Source organism: Juglans regia, chromosome 11, assembly GCF_001411555.2.
Source record: "Juglans regia cultivar Chandler chromosome 11, Walnut 2.0, whole genome shotgun sequence".
Taxonomy (NCBI): Eukaryota; Viridiplantae; Streptophyta; class Magnoliopsida; order Fagales; family Juglandaceae; genus Juglans; species Juglans regia.
Genome location: NC_049911.1, coordinates 14,479,264 through 14,498,989, shown reverse-complemented (window position 1 = coordinate 14,498,989; position 19,726 = coordinate 14,479,264). Strand labels below are relative to the sequence as shown.

Here is a 19,726-nt window from a genome sequence, read left to right as displayed (position 1 = left end):
ATAGGTCACAAACAGTGTTGGTGAAAGCACTAGATGCACTTGAGCACAAACACCGTCTAGAGCCTAGGCACAAAGTGCAAAGCACAAGTGTGCGTCTTTTTTTTTTTTTATAATTAATAAGAATTTTATTACCAAGAATAGGCATAGCCCAAGTACACAGGAAGTATACAAATGAAATACCTACTACACTCTAGAAAGTAGGAAAACTAAAACAAAAACAGATTCAGTACATTTTTATCATTCCTTACAAAGATATTAGCCCACAAACTCAAAGTAAAAAAAAAAAATTTCAAAGATCTACAAAAGAACGCTTTGTCTTCAAAACATCTCTCATCCTTTCTAGCCATAAACACCACATTAAACACAAAGGAATCATTCTCCATCTGGCAGCAACACCTTTCCTTGCCTCAAAACAACGCCAACATGCAAAAAGATCCACAACTTCCTTAGGCATCACCCAATATAAACCTCTCCAACCAATAACCTCATTCCACAAAGACTTTGCCACCTCACAATGTAAAAAAAGATGATTTACAGATTCACCATCCTTCTTGCACATGACACACCAATCGGCTATACACAATCCACATTTTCTAATGTTATCCATAGTCAAAACTTTCCCTAGAGCAACCACCCAATTGAAGATCGCCACCTTAGTAGGTACCTTCACCCTCCAAATGCTTTTCCAGACAAATACACAGCCAGAATGACAATTAAGCACCTTATAAAAAGAACTGACTGAAAAACTGAAATTTCCAGCATGGTCCCACGATAGCTTGTCCTCTCTTCCCTGCATCACTTTTGAATTATAAATTCTTCCCAAAAAATCTGAAACAACATTCATTTCCCAGTCATTTGCATCTCTAATAAAGTCAGCATTCTATAGAATATTATTATCCGTACATTGAAGATAATCTGCCACAGCAACATTTTGATCCCTTGCAATCCTATAAAGAGATGGAAAATCTGATTTAGAGTTGATTCCCCACACTAAATGTCGTGCCAAAAGAGAATCATCTTCCCTTCGCCCACCTTAAATTTAATATGTTTAGAAAACTCTCCCCAACTTTCCAAATAAACTTCCACAAACTCAACCCATATCCTCCTCTAACTTCCTGAGAACACCAATCCCCCACCCACTCCCATATTTAACAGCAACAACATTCTTCCATAAAGCATCTCTCTCTTCATGATATCTTCAAAGCCATTTCCCAAGGAGTGCTTTATTAAGCAAGCTCAAATTTCTCACCCCCAATCCTCCACAAGAAACCGGTTGACAAACCTTGTTCCAACTAACCAAATGAAACTTCTTTTCCTTTCCTATTCCTCCCCATAAGAAATTACAATAAATTTTCTCAATTCTTCTAGCAACCCTAGTTGGCAAAGGGAAAGTGAAAGAAAATACGTAGGAATATCAGACAACGTACTCTTTATCAAAGTAATTCTTCCCTCTTTAGACAAATATAACTTTTTCCATCCAACCAACCTTCTGTTAATCTTCTTGATCACCCATCCCATATCAAAACAGATTTGTGAGGAGCAACCAAGGGAAGAACAAGATACTTCAGCGGCAGTGAAGAAATCTTACACTCCAAAATATTAGCCAAATCTGAAATATTGCCTACGGCACCCACAAGTACAATTTCAGACTTGTTTAAGTTAATTCTAAGACCTGAGACAGCTTCAAAAAATAACAACAATGCTCTCAAAGAACAAATATGTTCTTGGTTGGGCTCACTGAAAATCAAAGTGTCATCGGCAAAAAGAAGATGAGATAGTTTAATGCTATCCCGTTCTTCATTTCCCACCTCAAAACCCGACAAGTGCCTTCTTTCTACCGCCGCTTCCAACATTCTACTCAACACATCCATGACAAGGACAAAAAGAAAAGGAGATAGCAAATCTCCTTGTCTCAAACCACGTGAACTATTAAAAAACCCAACCGGAGTGCCATTCACCAAAATGGAAAAATCTCGACGTCGAAATGCAATGTTTGATCCACATACACCATTTCTCTCCAAAACCATATCTCCCAAGCAAATACAAGAGAAAATCCAAACTAACATGTCCATATGCTTTTTCCATGTCCAATTTAATCAAAATTCCAGATTCATTTTATTTAATTCTGCTGTCCACATGCACATTAGCAACTAAAACCAAGTCAAAAATTTGCCTCCCTTTTACGAAAGCCTTTTGAGATTTCAATATAATATTACCCAACACCACACTCAAACGATTAGCTAACACCTTAGAGATTATCTTGTATAGCCCATTAACCAAACTAATAGGCCGAAAATCCCGCATCTCCACAGCCCCTACCTTATTGGGAATAAGTGCTATAAATGTAGCATTGAAACTCTTCTCAAATTTCATAAATGTATAAAATTCAAGAAAACCCTTCATAATATCATCCCGCACTATATCCCAACAAGATTGAAACAAAACCATTGAGAAACCATCCGGACCCGGAGCCTTATCCCTTGCCATTCCTCTAACCACATCAAGAACTTCATCCTCATCAAAAACTTTCTCCAACCATTCTGCACTTGCCTGATCAATGGAGTCATCAAAAATAGTCCATCAAGCTTTCGCCCCCATGAGTATTCTTCAGTAAACAACTTCTCATAGAAATTGACAATGTGATCCTTAATGACCTCTTGATCTGAAATGATGTTATCACCATCATGAAGAACCTCAATAGCATTTTTTCTTCAATGAAAGTTTGCCGTACGATGAAAAAAATTTGTTCACTTATCACCTTCCTTCAGCCAAAGGACCTGGGATTTCTGTCTCCAAGAGCTTTCTTCTATTAAAGTGATCTTCTCTAATTCATCCACCACCACCTTTTTTTCTCTCCAATTCCTCGCCGGATATGTCCCCCAAAAGCTCCTTTTCCTCCAAACTCTACAACTGCTGCATCAAAAGTTTCCTTTTATTTTCAGTGTTCCCAAACTCCTCAACATTCCACTTCTTCAAATCTGTTTTTAATGCTTTAAGTTTACCAGTCAAAACAAAGCTTGGAGTACCAGAAAAAGAATACGAAGACCACCACGACCTCACCCCATCCACAAAAGCCTCATCCTCCAACCACATATTTTTAAATTTAAAATACCTTAACTCTCTATGGCCCCATTTGGATACAAGAAGTGTTTCATCTCATCTCATCTCATTATTACAACTTTCCTAAATTCTCACACCAAATATAATAAAAAATACAACTTTTTCAGATCTCAAAATAATAATAATATTAAAAATGATATTCTAACAATATTTTATTCAACTTTCATTTCAACTCATCTTATCTCAACTCATTATCCAAAAAGCACCTAAAAGTGCCCCCACTCTCTAGCATAATAGGATAATGGTCAGAACACATTCTAGGTAACCTTTTTTGCCTCAAATCAGGAAAACGAACCCAAAATCTACCCAGCCTTCATCCCCTTCCATTTGCCCAGGTAAAATCCCCACCAACCATTTGTAGATCGATCAAACCACGCTAAAAAATTAGATCTGAAAAAACATTCATGGCATGAGAAATAATTATCCCCCACTCACTCGTTAGGAAATCGTGTAATGTTGAAATCCCCTCCAAAACACCAAGGAACATCCCAACAGCAGCAAACACCCGCCATTTCATTCCATAAAAAACTCCTACTATTATCCATATTCTTTTTTTTATAAGTAAAAATATTATATATAGAAATCAATAGGAGTAACCAAGTACATTGGACGTATACAAGAAAACACCTAACCCATACAAGAGAGCCCCTAATGACCCAAAAGCTATTATCCATGTTAGGACCATAAATCCTCGCAAAAGCCCATTCAAATCCATCATCCACACTTTTGAAATGGCAAGCAACCATATACTCTCCCACATAATGATCTACCTCATATCACACATAACAATAATACCACCCGAAGCCCCTTTCGAAACTAATTCAATCCATCCCACACATTGACAGCTCCATAAACTGTTCACAATTATTTGATTCACCAACTTCAGCTTGGTTTCCTGGAAACAAATAACATCAGCACTCCACTTTCAAATCATATTCTTTACCCGAAAACTTTTTCTATAGTCGTTCAGCCTAGGGGTGACAATATGTGACACGACCCGTTAATCCAACACAAACACGACACGATAAAAGCGGATTAGGGTTTAGTGTTAACGGGTTGACCCGTTAAGACACGATTGCTTAACGGGTCACTAATGGGTGAACCCGATATGATCTGTTAAGAAAATGAAATTTATGTTTATACCCTTAAGACCTAAAACTCAAAAAACCCTAACTCTAACCCCACGCCGCCCCCCTCCCCCTCCAGTTTCTCTTTTCAGAAAAATTTCATTTCCCCCTCCTAAGTCTGAGTCGCGAACCCACGTCGCCCCCCCTCCACTCCTCCAGTTCTCTTGACGGTGACACCACTCCCCCTCCAGTTCTCTTCACGGTGACGCCAAGTTGCCCACGCACACTTAGAGCCACGGATTCACGCTGCCCACCGCCAGCGCCCCGTCGCCCACTGTAAGTCAAGATTAGCTTGATCCTTTTGAAATAGAAACTCTACCTTTACCATAACATAAAGCTAGAACATATATAAAAACAGAAACTCCATTAATAAAGCTGGAACAGCCGAGATTAGCTCAATCCTTTTGATTTCATGATGCCTGAACTCAATTAAAATGTGCCGATGAGGATCTCATGAAATCAAATAGTAGGTGGAGACGTGTACTATGGGCGTCTCCATAGAAATCGAATTGTTTTTATGCTTGTGCTACTAAATGAAGACAATGACCTATCTTTAATTTATTAGACGATTGTCTGAACAGTCTATTCCCCAGCCAACTTGCCATGGAATTGGATAGGTATTTGAAGTAATCTAACCTATTATTCATGATTTGGAATTTGTAATTATTTTCTTAGATACATAGAATAAGGCACCAATTCAGTCAGATCCAATATCTAAGTGTGTCACAAAACAAAGCTAGAATACACATCAGCAATCATCAAGATTAGAATTAGAATATTCCTGCAAAATAAGATGGACTGTGATATCTTCACTAGTAATCTCTTGCTATTCTCTTTTACTAATGAAGTTTCTAAACCACATCTCTTTTTTATTCTCAAAAGAAAGATGTTTCAGGCTGCCATGACAGCAACAATCCAAATCCGCCTACATCATTTTGCTTGCATTAATTGAAGTTTTTTTTTCATTTTACTCCTCTCTAATATCTTTTGCCCAAAAGCATGGCTACTTAAGATTCATGAACGAATCTGAATGCACAAGCAATTTCTCGGGGAAAAAGGCATTAATTCTCTGCAGCCAAACATCGTCTCAATTAGCATCACAAATATTATATTGTTTACATTTGTTCTTGTTGTTTGTTGTTAGATGAGTTCGGCAGCAGGTGAAAATGACGATTTGATTATTTGGACCCGTTTGATTCAAAAAGTTTTCAAAATGAGGAATCTAAAGCAAAACAAAGGGAAACGGTCAAACGTGTGGACTTTTTTTGAAATGGTTCCTGATTCTGAGATCAATTATGGCAAGCCACGAGCCAAGTGCAATATGTGTGGAATTACTTACATGCCAGCGAGCAAATATGGAACCGGAAATATGAAGCGTCACATTGACACATGCCCTAGGAGAAGTTCACGAAATATTGGTCAGATGATATTATCACAAAATAGTGAAAATATTTCAGCAAGCACTCTTAAATTTGATACTAAACAATATAGAGAAATTTTGGTAGCTGGTATTGTGAAGCATGAACTACCTTTTCGGTTTGTTAAATATTCGGGGGTGAGATCTTTAATACAATATTTGTGTCCAGATGTTCCAATTATTTCTAGAAATACTGCCAGGGCTGTTTTGGTTAAGATGTATCAACGAGAAAAAAAAAAAAGGATTAAATACATATTAAATGATTCTCCTGGTAGAATTAGTCTAACATCTGACTCGTGGACTTCTATAACCATTAATGGTTATATGTGCATTACAGCACATTTTTTGGATAAGAAATGGGTTCTGCAAAAAATGATTTTGAACTTTTCTTTCATGCCACAACCACATAATGGCATATCTTTGCTAAAAAAATATATAATTTGCTATGTGAGTGGAGAATTCAACACAAGATTTTTACATTGACTTTAGACAATGCTTCTTCTAATGATAGAGTTGTTAAGAACTGAATTGAACATTAAGAAAGCTCTTGTTTGTGATTATGATTTCTTTCATCTTAGTTGTTGTGCTCATAATTTGAATTTAGTAGTACAAGATGGGTTAAAAGAGATTGATTTTGCTCTCCAAAAAGTTCGTAAAAGTATCAAGTATGTCAAAGGATCACAAACAAGGAAAGTAAAATTTTTAGATTCAACAAATCAAATGTCTTTGGATAGCAAGAAAGGGTTGAGACAGGATGTCCCCACTAGATAGAATTCTACTTTTCTTATACTTGAAAATGCTCTTTTCTATTGTCATGCCTTTAGTCATTTGGAGTTGACTGATTCCAATTTTAAGCATTGTCCATCAACATCTGAGTGGGAAAAATTACAGAAGATTAACAGTTTATTGAATTTTTTTATGAAGTCACTTGTAATTTTTCTGGGATTAAATACCCTACAGCCAATATGTACTTTTCATCAGTATTTTCGATTTATTTTACATTAAAGCGGCACTCTGAGGGTGAAGATGACTACATGAAAAAAATGTGTTGTAAAATGCTAGCTAAGTTTAAGAAATATTGGTCCGAGCTCAATGTGTTGTTGGCTATAGCAGTTATATTAGATCCTCGATACAAGCTTCATTTTATTGATTTTTCTTATACAAAGTTTTATGGAGAATGTTCAATAGTATAGATGAATGTTCGCAGCAAAATGTCATCTCTTCTCATGGAATATAGTTCTTCTAGTGCTCCCACAATGACATATTCTACCACAACTTCTGATAGCACTGTTAGTAGAGCGGAAAGTCAGTCTTCATATAATAATTATTTATTTCAGGTAATATCAAATAATATTTTTTGTTTAATGATTTATATTATATTGTTGTTTCATATCACATATTGGCTTGAAATATTTTTATTTATTTTTTGTGTACAGGAATTTGATTGATTTAGACCTGATGATCTTTCTGCCCATATCAGGAAAAGTCAATTGGATCTTTATTTGAATGAACCTAGGGCAGATAGAAATGCAAAGATTGACATTCTTCCCTTTTGGAAAGGAAATGAATTTCGTTATCCTGATCTTGCTTGTATGGCTCGGGACATTTTGAGTGTTCCAGTTTCTACAATTGCATCTGAATCTACTTTTAGTGTTGATGGGCGTATCATTGATCAGTTTAGGAGTGCACTAAAAGCAGATATTGTTAAAGCATTAGTCTGCACTAAAGATTGGTTATATGGCAAGAAGCAAGGTAATATTATTTTTATTTTATTGAATAAATGATTGTAATTTTTCAATACAATAATATTATTTGATATAAAACTTTACTGATGTCTTTTTTTTAATAGAAACACAAGAGGAAGTTAAATTGGACTAGTTAACCGAAGATGTAATGGAGTTAGAGAACAATAAGGGTAAGGACTTGGAGGACGCTCCACCTCATTCTTTAAGCTCTAAATTTGTTTAGATTTGTGTTTTTATTATATTTAGGATTGTAACATTAATATATTTACTATGCGTGTTTTGTTTATTATATTTGAGATGTAATTTTAATATATTATTACAATGTGTGTGGATTATATTTGTTTGGATTGTAATTTTAGACTTGTAGTTAATTTTTTATTTTTTATAGATATTATTTATATTTAAATATTTATATAAAATCAATCAGGTCAAATAAGTCGTTTCGTTTCGTCTGTTCAACCCATTAACATAAACGGGTTGAAACGGAATAGGTCGTGTCGTGTCAATTTATTTCTTATTCATTAACGTGTCATGACGGGTCGTGTCGTGTCGTATCAATCCGTTATCTTACCGTGTCGTGTTCGTGTTTGAAATTTTGACACGAAATCCTTAACGGGTCGTGTTCGTGTTGACCCATTAAGTGTAATGTACATACCTTGACACGAACACGAACACGACCCGTTAGCACGATTTGACACTCCTATACTTCAGCCCCCTCACATTCCAAGAGATGATTGTTGGTTTCATTGATGACTATAAACAACCCTCTCCTTGCCTTCATCTCTAAAGGCACTTCCTTCCTTTGAATTATAATTAATATGATAACCTCTTCAATTTCCTCTCCTTCTTTAGAGCGGATCTAGCCATTGAAGGTTGGCCAACCTCTATAGCTATTAGAAGTGCTCTAAATTGTTCCTCATATCCAACACAAGAGATTCCCACACAATCCTCATCCACTTTTCTCATCACCGAATTGGACCATTCAATTTCAGGATGAATAGAACACAACGGATCAAGGTCCATTTCTTCACCAAGCTCCCTCTGCTCTCCTGATTCAGTTGCCTTTGCCTCCTCCTCCCCTCCAATAGCCATCTACATCTCAAAGTTAAACCTCTGGATGCAAGGGACCCCAGGAACAAACTCCTCAATGGACCCAGTGACATTACCACTTAATTCCACATCACCCTCCACCACTACCACCCCCTCAAAAACCCTCTCAATTCCTCCAAAACATAGTAGGAACCAGTAATGACTGAGAAGAGAACGTCCCATCCTCAAGATGAGAATCTTCCTTCAGAACCTCAGGCTCGAAGGAAGGCAACAAAATCCCCTTTGCCGGATTTGAACTCACCACCTGAGTACCCTCTGAGGGATCGACTACCACTGTTGTCCCTTTCTGTGAAGAACTCACAACCTCCTATGCCGTCGAAGGTTTATTCTAGGCCTCCTCAGAGTTTTGAGTCTCAAAATCTGAGAAAATAAAGAGTCGTCGTAGGAAAAACCCCTGTCAGAGAGCCTCTCAGAGACTCATCGGCCGCTGTCGACCCTATCTATGACGTTGAAGTGTCTGTCGAAGCCACCGAGCCCTTGGGCTAGGCCACCCCTTTCCTCGGGCTTTTTAAGCCCTGTATTTTGCGTAAAGGCTTAGCCTTCCAGAGACTAGGCCTACTTGCTAGGCCTCGATCCGCCCATCAGCTATCTTAACTTTAAAACCCACAGGCCCATTCCGCAGTTTCCCCATCCTTTTTCCTTCTTCCTTATCCATTGAATTTAGGCCCAAACCCATAAACAAACCCAACCCTTCATCTACCTTCTTCAACACTTACTCCAACCTCACCTTCCAACCAAATAAGTGTGTAAGTGTGCGTCTGATTTATCTAAATCTCACATTTTCAAAGACAATGTATAATAACAAAAAAAAAATCCATAAAATACAATAAAAAAAATTCAAAAGGCAAGATGTTAATATATTTCGCATATACTCAAGCATAACATTTTTTATATAATTCTCTTATGCCTTGCTAAATATACACTTTATGATATTTTTTTTAAAAGTAACAAGAAGTATACACTTCTATGATATTTCATAGCAATAATCAAATTAAAGTATATGGTTGAATCAAACCATATGAAAAAGGCCATGAACAAAAGGCTCAAGAATTGTAGGTGTTGACAAATATCAATCCATCTAGAAAGCCAACTTGCACAATTATATTGGGTTCAAAGCATATATATCACATATGACAGTGTGGTGCCATGGTACATAAATGATCTTCAATATCAGCTAAATACATGAGAATATTTATTTAGATCCATAAATGATCTTCAATATCAACTAAATACTTGAGAATATTTGTTTAGATCATTTTCTGGTCCTGAATTGATATTTTATACTTCTTTTAAAAAAATTAAAAAAGAACCTTACTATGCTCTTAGCCCGCGCCAAAAAGCGAGCTTTCGTAAATGCACTTCTCTTATCAAAAGCAAAGCACTTCAGCTTTTGAGCTTAAGAGAGCTTTTACCAACATTGCGCTTTTACCTATGTATGATGTATCTATTTACTAGGTATGCACCTACTTTTTGTTTTAAAAATTAACTACTTGGATACTCTCAAGGATGGTTCTATAGACAATGAAATCTAGAGTTGGAGTCTGTTACCTAGAAGATGCTTCTTTATTGGCTTATAGCACAACATTGATTTTATGTTTAACATGCTACTTTCTTACTGAAGACTAAGTTAATGTTATGGTTTCTTTTTAAAGAGTTTAACACGTAGTACGCTACTTTAGTTTATTTTGATGATGAGGAATCTCGAACATCATGCAAACGCAACAAATGTTTTTAACTCCAGACCGGTGTAACACACACATCATACAGATCAGGTAAATTATTGCCTTTTCACCAATGGGACATGGCCCATAGAAATTGTTTGCACCCAAGAGTTCGAGCCTTAGACCTAGAGGGAGCATACCACCAAGACCAAGGTCCTTACCACTTGAGCCAACCCCATTTAAGTTTATTAATAAGGTTTTCTTTTCTTTGGTTTCATGGAGCTCTTATATTTTTGTCCTTCAAGATGAAACAAAATGTGTGGTATCCTACCCCTAATGGGAAGGCTATATTACAAAATACAGATGTTGAATCTTGTTACTAGTTAAACTTTTTAGTACGTGCTCAAAGAACATCCAAACTAGTAACGTCTCCTTCAGAAAGCAAAATACCTCCATTTGAGAAGAATAAATAAATAAATTGCATAATTATGTTCAAAAGGAACACAGAGAGTAAGTTGAACCAGGAATCACCTTCACTGTGATAGCTACAATCCCATTTGTTATCTAGTTGAGATCAAAAGAAACACACCTTGTTACAAAAGAATTTGAGAAAAAGAAAATTCAGCAGTTTCCATTCCTACTGTTAATATACTGTTTACCATTTCTTGAAGAAGCAATGACTGATCTTGTTTCCACAAATATGCCAGAGAAACAAGCCCTAACCTTGAACAAACACTTTCCACTCGTAGCCTTTGATAGTCAGATGCAATAGCACCAGAACATACTGCTGTGACAGAAGGGATCTGTCTTTTCACTTCATTTAACAAAACAAACATGTCTTCAACTTCATCACCCATGGTCATTCTGTAGCTAAGCTTCTGATGCCTAATGACCCATAAAACCATTAAAAACTAGAATATGGATTTAATAAATATAATTAACAGTACGTCATTCATTTAAGAATCACACACACTTTAATGAAAATTTAATGTTCATCTATATCAAGTCAAATGGGAAAATCTCTTGGTCAAAATATATTCGATTATAGAAATTTGGAGTGGCAATGAGAATATATATCTCCTATAGATACATTTTCCCAGAAGCTTTCCTCCATTTAACAAATATAATTCATTTAACCCAACTACATTTCACAATTCTTTCTATAAAGGATTCCAAATCGAAGTTTCTTTATACACCAAACAAAATGGCATACCCAGATGGTTGAAAGGAATTGAACCCACCTTACAGCAAAAAATACTAGCCAAAATATCTACCCTTCAATTGGCCCCACTGGGACAATTCACTTTTACCCAAATTAATTCTCAAACATAAACCTGCTTCAAAACATACAAGATTTGATCTGATACTTAGGAAGATGTTCAGCATCACAAAATACTTGCACATGGAAGGTGAGAGACAAGACACCACGATTCTAGAACCACCCACCAGCCAAAACCTAGATACTTCAACAGCCCTACTAAACAGTTTGCTGAGCCACGACTAAGATGAATTGTAAAGGAGACACAGAAAACCTTGTCTCAAACCTCTAGAACTATTAAAGAAGCCAGGACAGCCATTAAAAAGAAATCTCATGGCAGAAATACAACATAAAACTCATTGTTCCTGTCCATCTCCAAGCCAAACCTTCCTAGAATTATTTTTTATGATAAGTAATATATTGTTATCAACAACCACTAAAGGCAGAACACAAATACACAGAAGTATCTAAGAGAGGCACTCACCTAGAATGAGAGAAAGATATATGAAAATCGTGCAAATTTAGGCCATTAAGTTTGTAGCAATAGTCCAAATAAAAAAGGCGTTGATAAAAACAATTTCAACCACTTCCTAAGATATATTGAATAATCCCCATTGGATGATCACTGGCTTTCTCAATATCAAACTAACAAATGACTCTTGGATTTTTAATTCTGGTTTTATTATCAGTGAGTAGCTATGTGTATGGACGTCAGCTCATTACTAAATTTGGCCTCCTAGTTTTGTTTTCCGCCTTCCTAAACAAATGCTTTCTGTTGTATACACCATGTGTACTTGAGTGCGCACCTTTAAGCTATTAATGAAATTTCAATTAGTTATTAAAAAAACATATTAACGAGTACCAAGATATGTCACTCAACAAAAGCATCTTGAAACTTCATAACTAATTTCCCCAACACATTCGAAGCCCAAATAGTCAATACCTTAACTAGCAACTTATACTCATTCCTAACCAATTGTTTGGCCAAAAATAGGTGATGTTTTGAGCACATATCCTTCTAGGAATGATTAACAACGAAAGAAAAACAAATATTATGAAAAAAATTCACGTCTTCCTTCCTGTGCTCTCCAACAATTTTGGGATAAAAATATAAAAGCTATAGAGAAATCATTCAACCCAGAAGCTTTATCCCCTTCAAATCTATAAGATCCACAAGCACCTCTTCCTTCTCAATTGAAAACTCCAACCATCCTTAGTGGAAAAATGCGCCTTGGCCTTCATTCAACTGGGTATCCGGAATAAGGTCTCGAATAATCATGGAGGTAAACAGGCCTTCGGCAAAGAGTTTCCCACAAGTGCACCTCGGGTAATTCAAGGAGAAACTCCCCCAATCCAATGGACCCTATAAATTATTTGTACCCCATGATTCGAACCTTAAACCTGGAGGGAGCATACCACCAAGACCAAGGCTCTTACCACTTGAGCCAACCTCTAGGGGTTAAATTGTTTCTTTGCAAAGATTCCAATAGAAAGTGGACAATTTCATACCATCCTTTCAAATTTACAACGACAAATGTCACCTTAAAGCCAACCACATGATTTGCTTCTATGATATCTAAATGTTTGCATCTTACCTCAACAAAGTTATTAAATTAATTAAAATAGCATGCAATTTTGCATTTATGCAATGGTGGCGGCCACCAATTAATAGTTTTCAATATTAAGAGAAACCCAAATCTTGAAGATCGAGAGCACTCCTTGGAAGAGTTTTAAGAGTTTTTTTTTTTTTTTTGGAAGACTTTAGTTATGTGGGCCATTGTCATAACTTTAATGGTCTCAACTTTCATGATTTCCTTGTAACCGTTTCTAGTTCCTAACTAGGTGTAATCACATGTATACTTGGGGCTATGCCTATTTCAAAATCAATAAAATATCTTCTTACTTATCAAAAAAGAGAAATCCAAATCCCTCCCAAAATTATCTTTAGCAAAACCAATACCAATATATGCTTTGCACTTTCTATCATTATCGAAAATTAATTAATGCTCAAAATAATATTAGTAGCATAAACATGGTCATACCCCTAGTGTTCTTGTTTTTAAGTTGCAATAGAAAATCATTATTTATTCATGGACTCACAGTGAAATTGTTAGATCTTTAACCAACTAATAGTTGTCCTTCCCTTTGAACCAAATTATAATCAATAAATTGAATACATAAAACATATAAAGAAAAAACAAATATTGGGCAGAGCCAACAATCAACCTTAGGGGAGGGAGGGGGGAACAAAAATTATGACAATCAAATCTTCCTCCAATCCATTACAGATGGTGTGCTTTCCTTTTTGGATTGTCTTGAAATATACAAAAGTTTCCAAAACAAAAATAAACATCCATTTAATGGGAATATTGCTATTAAGTTTGAAACCACCTTTTTTTTAATTTTTTTTTTTATAAATGTGGGTGTCTGGGCCAGCTTGCGTGCACCTCGACTAATCCCATGGAGCCCTGAAGTTAACGACCAGGTAAACCTTCAGTGGCCCTAAGGGGGCTCAAACTAGTGACCATTGGGGAGCAAACCCAAGGCCGGACCAGCTGAGCTGCCCCTCAAGGTTTTTCAAATTTTGAACTCACCTTTTTCTTTTTAAATTTGAACCACCTCTCATGCTGATCTGAAGGCATTATTTTGCTTAGATAAGTAATCTAAAGGCCTTATTTTGCTTAGATAAGTAATCTAAAGGCCTAATTTTGCTTAGATAAGTAATCTAAAGGCAATATAAAAAAAACAATTCTGTTTGTTTCATTCAAATGTGTCGTTTGTAAAATTATATTTATAGTGAGGTAAGTATTTCCAAACTTTTTTGTAAATGAAATATTTTGCTATCTATAATTTCACCAAAGGAAAATAATATATGTAAATTAAACCATATAAGGATATAAACAAAACAGAATAACCTTTGTAGCTTGATGAAGTGTTTAGATTGGAGCACTACTATCCCAATGTTATGCGATAAGAAGCCTTAAAGAGACAGAAACAGTATAGAGGAAGCTTAACTTGTTTTGTTCTTTTCAATGTTTGGTTTAAGACGATATAAGGTCCCATGTCGGTCACAGTAATTACATGGGAGGAAAAATAAAAATAGGAAAATTGGTATAATAACTAATCACCAGTAGGCAGTAGCATTGTGACATTGATTGAATTTGAATGAGTGGCTTCTTGAAAAGGAAAGGTTTTATATTTAAATAGAAATTCATTTTTAGGTATATATAAAAAGAAAATAGAAAATAGGATTGGGGCACCATAAACTTCTTTGAAGCTCTCTTCCAAAAAGGACACATGTGAAGATGTTTTTCAAACCTCCCAGGCTTTGATGCCCTCCCTTACTCTACATGTGGTTCCATCATTGAACTCTAGCACTTTTGGAATTACAAGTTAATATCACTTTCTTAGTTTTGTGATAAGAAGAGATTGTTTTTAAGTTCCCTGATATCAGATAATTGATTTTACCGAAGAATTCCCACTTAAAAGGCTTGCCTTGTAGATCCTTGTATTCGTCGTCTGAACAATGGTAGTCCCATGCATTCTGCATAGGTGACAACTATTTGGTGCCCAACCTGATGAAAGCATTCAACAGTCCCAACAAAACAGTAAACAAACCAAAGTAAGAAGAAACGTTTATGCACATTTTCTTTATGGGTAAATAAAATTCAAGTAATAATGAAGAAATACACATTTCATCTGCAAAAAAAATAGTTTTTTTTAACCTATTACAGGAATTATATAAATAAAAACCCTCACAGCAAAGGGGATAAACAATCATGTGTGGCATACAAATACATGTATTACTGTTGTAATGCAAGAGTTTTCCGAGAGTTTTCCGTGGGCCCAAAGCTTACTTCTAAACATAGTTTTCAAAGCATTGGCATCCACAACACTATTTTTTTTTTTTTTTAATTAGTCATCCACCACGATAACTAGAGATGAAGAGAGACTAACAGTTTGGTACATGTAGCTATCAAGCTCGTCCACTGAATCATCAGCCGGCAACAAATTCGCCAATGCAACAACCTACAAAAACCAATCAATTATTAATCCTTTGTTTGGATAACTAACAACCTACAAACTCCAATCGATATTTCGTGGAATCAAGCCCCATGGGACAAGTAACAACATATATAGGACTCGAACATCAAATTTCTTTTTATCATGTTTTGGTTTGTTTTCCAGGGGTTTTCTCGGGAACCAAACAGACGAGAAAGGAAAGAAAGAAAATAAACCTGGTGACTGTACTGCATACACTTGATCATGGCGTAACAGCTGTCCTTGCCGCCGCTTACCAATGCCACCACCTTCATCTTAAGCTATCCCCGGCTGAGATCGTTACCCAGGTGACACTCACGAACAAAGAACTTGGTTTAGGGTTTTTAAAGTACCCTCCAGAGATTTTTTATATTTTTTATTTATGTGCAAATACACTCGGACGATTGAAGATGGCGGGCAACGCCTTCGAGGCTTCGAGCAGCGGCCCTCGGCACTTGCCACTTTTTACTTTTTTTCTTCTTTCTTTTTTCTTTTTTCTTTTTTCCATCGGAAATCGGGTAAAATTATTTTTAAGAGTCCTGCTACAGGCCTGCGCGTGGACTCCACTTTTTGCCACGTCAACAATTAATTAATTAATTAAAAAAAAAAAGACAAAACATGACAGAAGAAAGCGGGCGGGAGAACAGAAACAAAAGGAAGAGTTCGAAGAGGTCAAGCGGGCGGCAGAACTGAAAATTTCTCATTTTCGAAGCCATAAATTTCAAACAGAACAAGTGGGAGATTTCGAATAGAACAAGCTGAGATTTCATTGTCAAAGTAAGAACCCTTTTTTTTTTTTTCATCTTGGTTCGAATTTTTATTGTTATTGTTTTGTTGAGATTTCATCTTGTTTTGCTGAGATTTCATCTTGTTTTCTTGAGATTTCATCTTGTTTTGCTGAGATTTCATCTTATTTTGCTATCTGTCGGTTGTTGAAGCAGTTTTGTAGAATGTGCATGTGTACAAGTTGCTGCGTTTAGTGTGATTTTGGGTCCATAAGAGAAGAAGGGTAGGCGTTTGTCGTTTGTCGTTTGTCGTCTGAGGCAATTCCTGTAGCAGTTTTGGCCACATTGTTTGTACACTACGTGAATGATTAATGTTGAAAATTAATGACCTAAATAGGGATATTTGATACTTGGAAGTGCAATTATGCATGCATTTTTTCCATAGTCCAGTTTGACATCATGTATGAATTTGAGGTGAGTAGAAATGAGTGGTGTCGATCAACTCATATCAAATATTCAGATTTATTTGACATATTCGATCAACTCATACCGTAGTGCTAGTCGACCTTTTTTCTTTTTCATTTTTTTAATCATTTACAGGAATAAGGTATTGTAAGATTTGATATTCATATTAAAGAAGAAAGCCACTGGGGCTATTGATACGCACTGTCTTGCTATTAAATATATCTCTTTTTTTAATCAAACTTGATAGTACTGATCTCCATAATTAATACAACATTCATAGTGATAGAACTTGTAAAACAGGAACTGAAAGTAAGACCCACTTGGTTTCATTGTTGAGGTAAATGGAGAAAGAAATAGAAGATGCATCCCGCATAACAACTCCTATCACCAATACATCAACGCAGGTATTGTAAACATCTTTCAACAGTTGTCATGTGTTTATTTTATTTGTAGTCATTGTCCACTTGGGTTGATTAACATTATGTTGCTATATGTTAGGACATATCAAGACCACTACATCCAAATTACATGACAGGTTACTACGGTCCAGTGCCTCATGCGTGGTTACCACCTTTTGTGCCTCTTTCAAGTGCCAGTCCATATCCATGGAGCAACCAGGTAATCTTTGGATGGTAAAGTAGTTTATGGGTTTTACGTTATGAACTTTTATATTTGGTCTAATTATTTATTTTTAATTATCTTTGGGAGAACTGCAGCAAGACCCATGGAGCTCTACTGTAGCTGCCACGTCAAGTGCCGCCATACCAATGATGGGACCTCCTCCAACTGCCTATCCATATCCATGGAGCAACCAGGTGATAATGTCTTGGAATATTTATTGCAGTCAGTGTGCTTTAATTTTCTGAACTTGAATATTTCGTCTAATTATTTATCTTTAATTTTTTTATGGAAAACTGCAGCAACACCAATGGAACACTACCTCAGCTACCGCGTCAAGTACTGCTATCTTAAGTAGTTCCGCTCCCGCGTCAAGCACTGCTGCCTTGTATAGTTCCTCCATACCAATGATGGGACCTCCTCCAACTGCCTACCCATATCAATGGAGCAACCAGGTGATAATTTTTTAGAGTATTTATTGTAGTTAATGTTAGACTTGAATATTGGTCTAACTATTTATGTTTACATTTTTTTTTCCGAAAACTATAGCAACACCCATGGATCTCTACTTCCGCTCCCATGTCTAGCTCCGCAAGTAGTGTCAGCTCTAGTGTAGCTGTCAGTTCTAGTGTACAAACCAGCGCTAGTGTCGCTGCTAGCTCTTGTTCGGCTTTACCAACATTTATTCCTCCAACTTCTACCAACCCATATCCATGTGGCAGTGAGGTGATGTCTTAGATTCTCCACATGCACTGTCTGTTTTGTATATATATCCATAACATATTTTTACATATAATACTTTTTTCTTCTATTTTACAGGAAAATAAAGTGCAGCAAAGTAACTCTGTTGAAGAAATTAGTGAGGCCACATTAGACTCGATAGAGGTTGAAGCGCAATCTACTGCCTCTTTGGGTAATACGGTTGATACCAAAGAGGCTGGCACTGATGGGGATGATATCACTGAGGAGCCAAAGCCAGGGATGCACTTCGAGTCGGAGGATGAGTTAATGAATTACTATAAACAATACGGAAAGCAATGTGGTTTTCCGATAATGACACAAATGAGTAAAAGAGAGAAAGATGAGACTGTGAAATATGTCACTGTGGGATGTGCTCGGGGTGGCAAGGCACGAAATAGGTCGTCAAACGTCTCCAAGCCTCGGCCAACAAGCAAGACAGACTGCAAGGTAAGGATGAATGTCATGTTAAAGGATGGGAAGCTGTGTGTTACATCCGTATTTAACACACACAATCATGGACTCAGTCCAAGAAAAGCCAGGTTTTTCAGATGCAACAGAGAAGTTAACGAGTCTGTTAGGAGGGTGTTGGATACTAATGATGAGGCTGGCATACAGATGAATAAGAGTTTCCATGCTCTTGTGACTGAAGCGGGTGGGTATGAGAACGTACCATTTGGAAAAAAAGATTGTCGTAATTATATTGACAAGGCACGACACCTGCGTCTTGGTAAAGGTGGCGCTCAAGCGCTGTTTGAGTATTTTAGAAGGATGCAAAACAAGAATGATGGTTTTTTCAGCCTCATGGAATTAGATGATGATGATAGACTGAAAAGTGTGTTTTGGGCAGACGCCCGTAGTAGAGGGGCATACAACTATTTTGGAGATGTGGTAACATTCGATACCACATACTTGACAAATAGGTATGGAATGCCATTTGCACCTTTTGTGGGTGTAAACCATCATGGACAGTCAATCCTTTTGGGTGCAGGCCTTATTTCAAGTGAGGATACAGAATCGTTTATTTGGTTATTTAAAACTTGGCTTGATTGCATGGATGGAAAAGCGCCGAATGCTATTATTACAGATCAAGATCGCGCAATGAAAAATGCGATCGCAATTGTCTTCCCGCACACGCGGCATAGATATTGCTTGTGGCACATATTGTGAAAGGTCCCTGAGAAACTTGGAGACTTAGCCCCATGTTTAACTAAGAGCAATTTCTAGTGCTATCTTTAAAAAAAAAAATCAGACAGACAAGAATCTTTCACACCTCAAATGCCAAAATGAATTGCCAAGCCTTCATACCTGAAGATACAGAAATGACGTTTTCCAGGAAAGCAAGAAGAGGAAAGTACTGGAGCTGTCAACAAGCAGCTCAATAATTTACAGAGCATAGGGAAATGGAAGAAAAAAAGCAGTAAGGATGAAGAGGAAAAACAAGAGGAAGTCATTAGTCTGTATTATTAATATTGCAGAACCAGGCTCTTAATTAATTGCATGTGTACACTTGCTTTTAGGGCATCATTCTGCATGGATTTGTTTCATGCATGCACCTGACCCAGTTTTTGACACTTTCCACATGGAAAACCCTCAATAATTTACTTGACTAAAACACTTAAAACATACACAACCAACCAGCACAGAGATTGAGAAATTAGAACACTAAAATCTGCAGAAGAAACATTTGTTTTTAAAAAA

The 19,726-nt window shown here is 36.5% G+C and overlaps 1 protein-coding gene across 3 annotated transcripts in view; it reads right to left on the bottom strand.

The window, feature by feature from the left end:
* LOC108991516 (diphthine--ammonia ligase) overlaps window positions 1-15,963 on the bottom strand; it is a 49,535-nt gene extending 33,572 nt beyond the window's left edge. The window contains exons 1-5 of one of the 3 annotated variants that reach the window (XM_035695694.1): window positions 15,677-15,963; window positions 15,396-15,467; window positions 14,934-15,013; window positions 10,840-11,065; window positions 10,712-10,744 (exon numbers count right to left, since the gene is read on the bottom strand). In XM_035695694.1, the coding sequence (XP_035551587.1) occupies window positions 10,712-10,744; window positions 10,840-11,065; window positions 14,934-15,013; window positions 15,396-15,467; window positions 15,677-15,754 (489 nt within the window). In that variant the 5' untranslated portion in view covers window positions 15,755-15,963. The remainder of the gene's footprint in view (window positions 1-10,711; window positions 10,745-10,839; window positions 11,066-14,933; window positions 15,014-15,395; window positions 15,468-15,676) is intronic. The other 2 variants (XM_035695695.1, XM_035695696.1) reach the window with 2 other exon arrangements.
* Window positions 15,964-19,726: the final 3,763 nt, after the last annotated feature.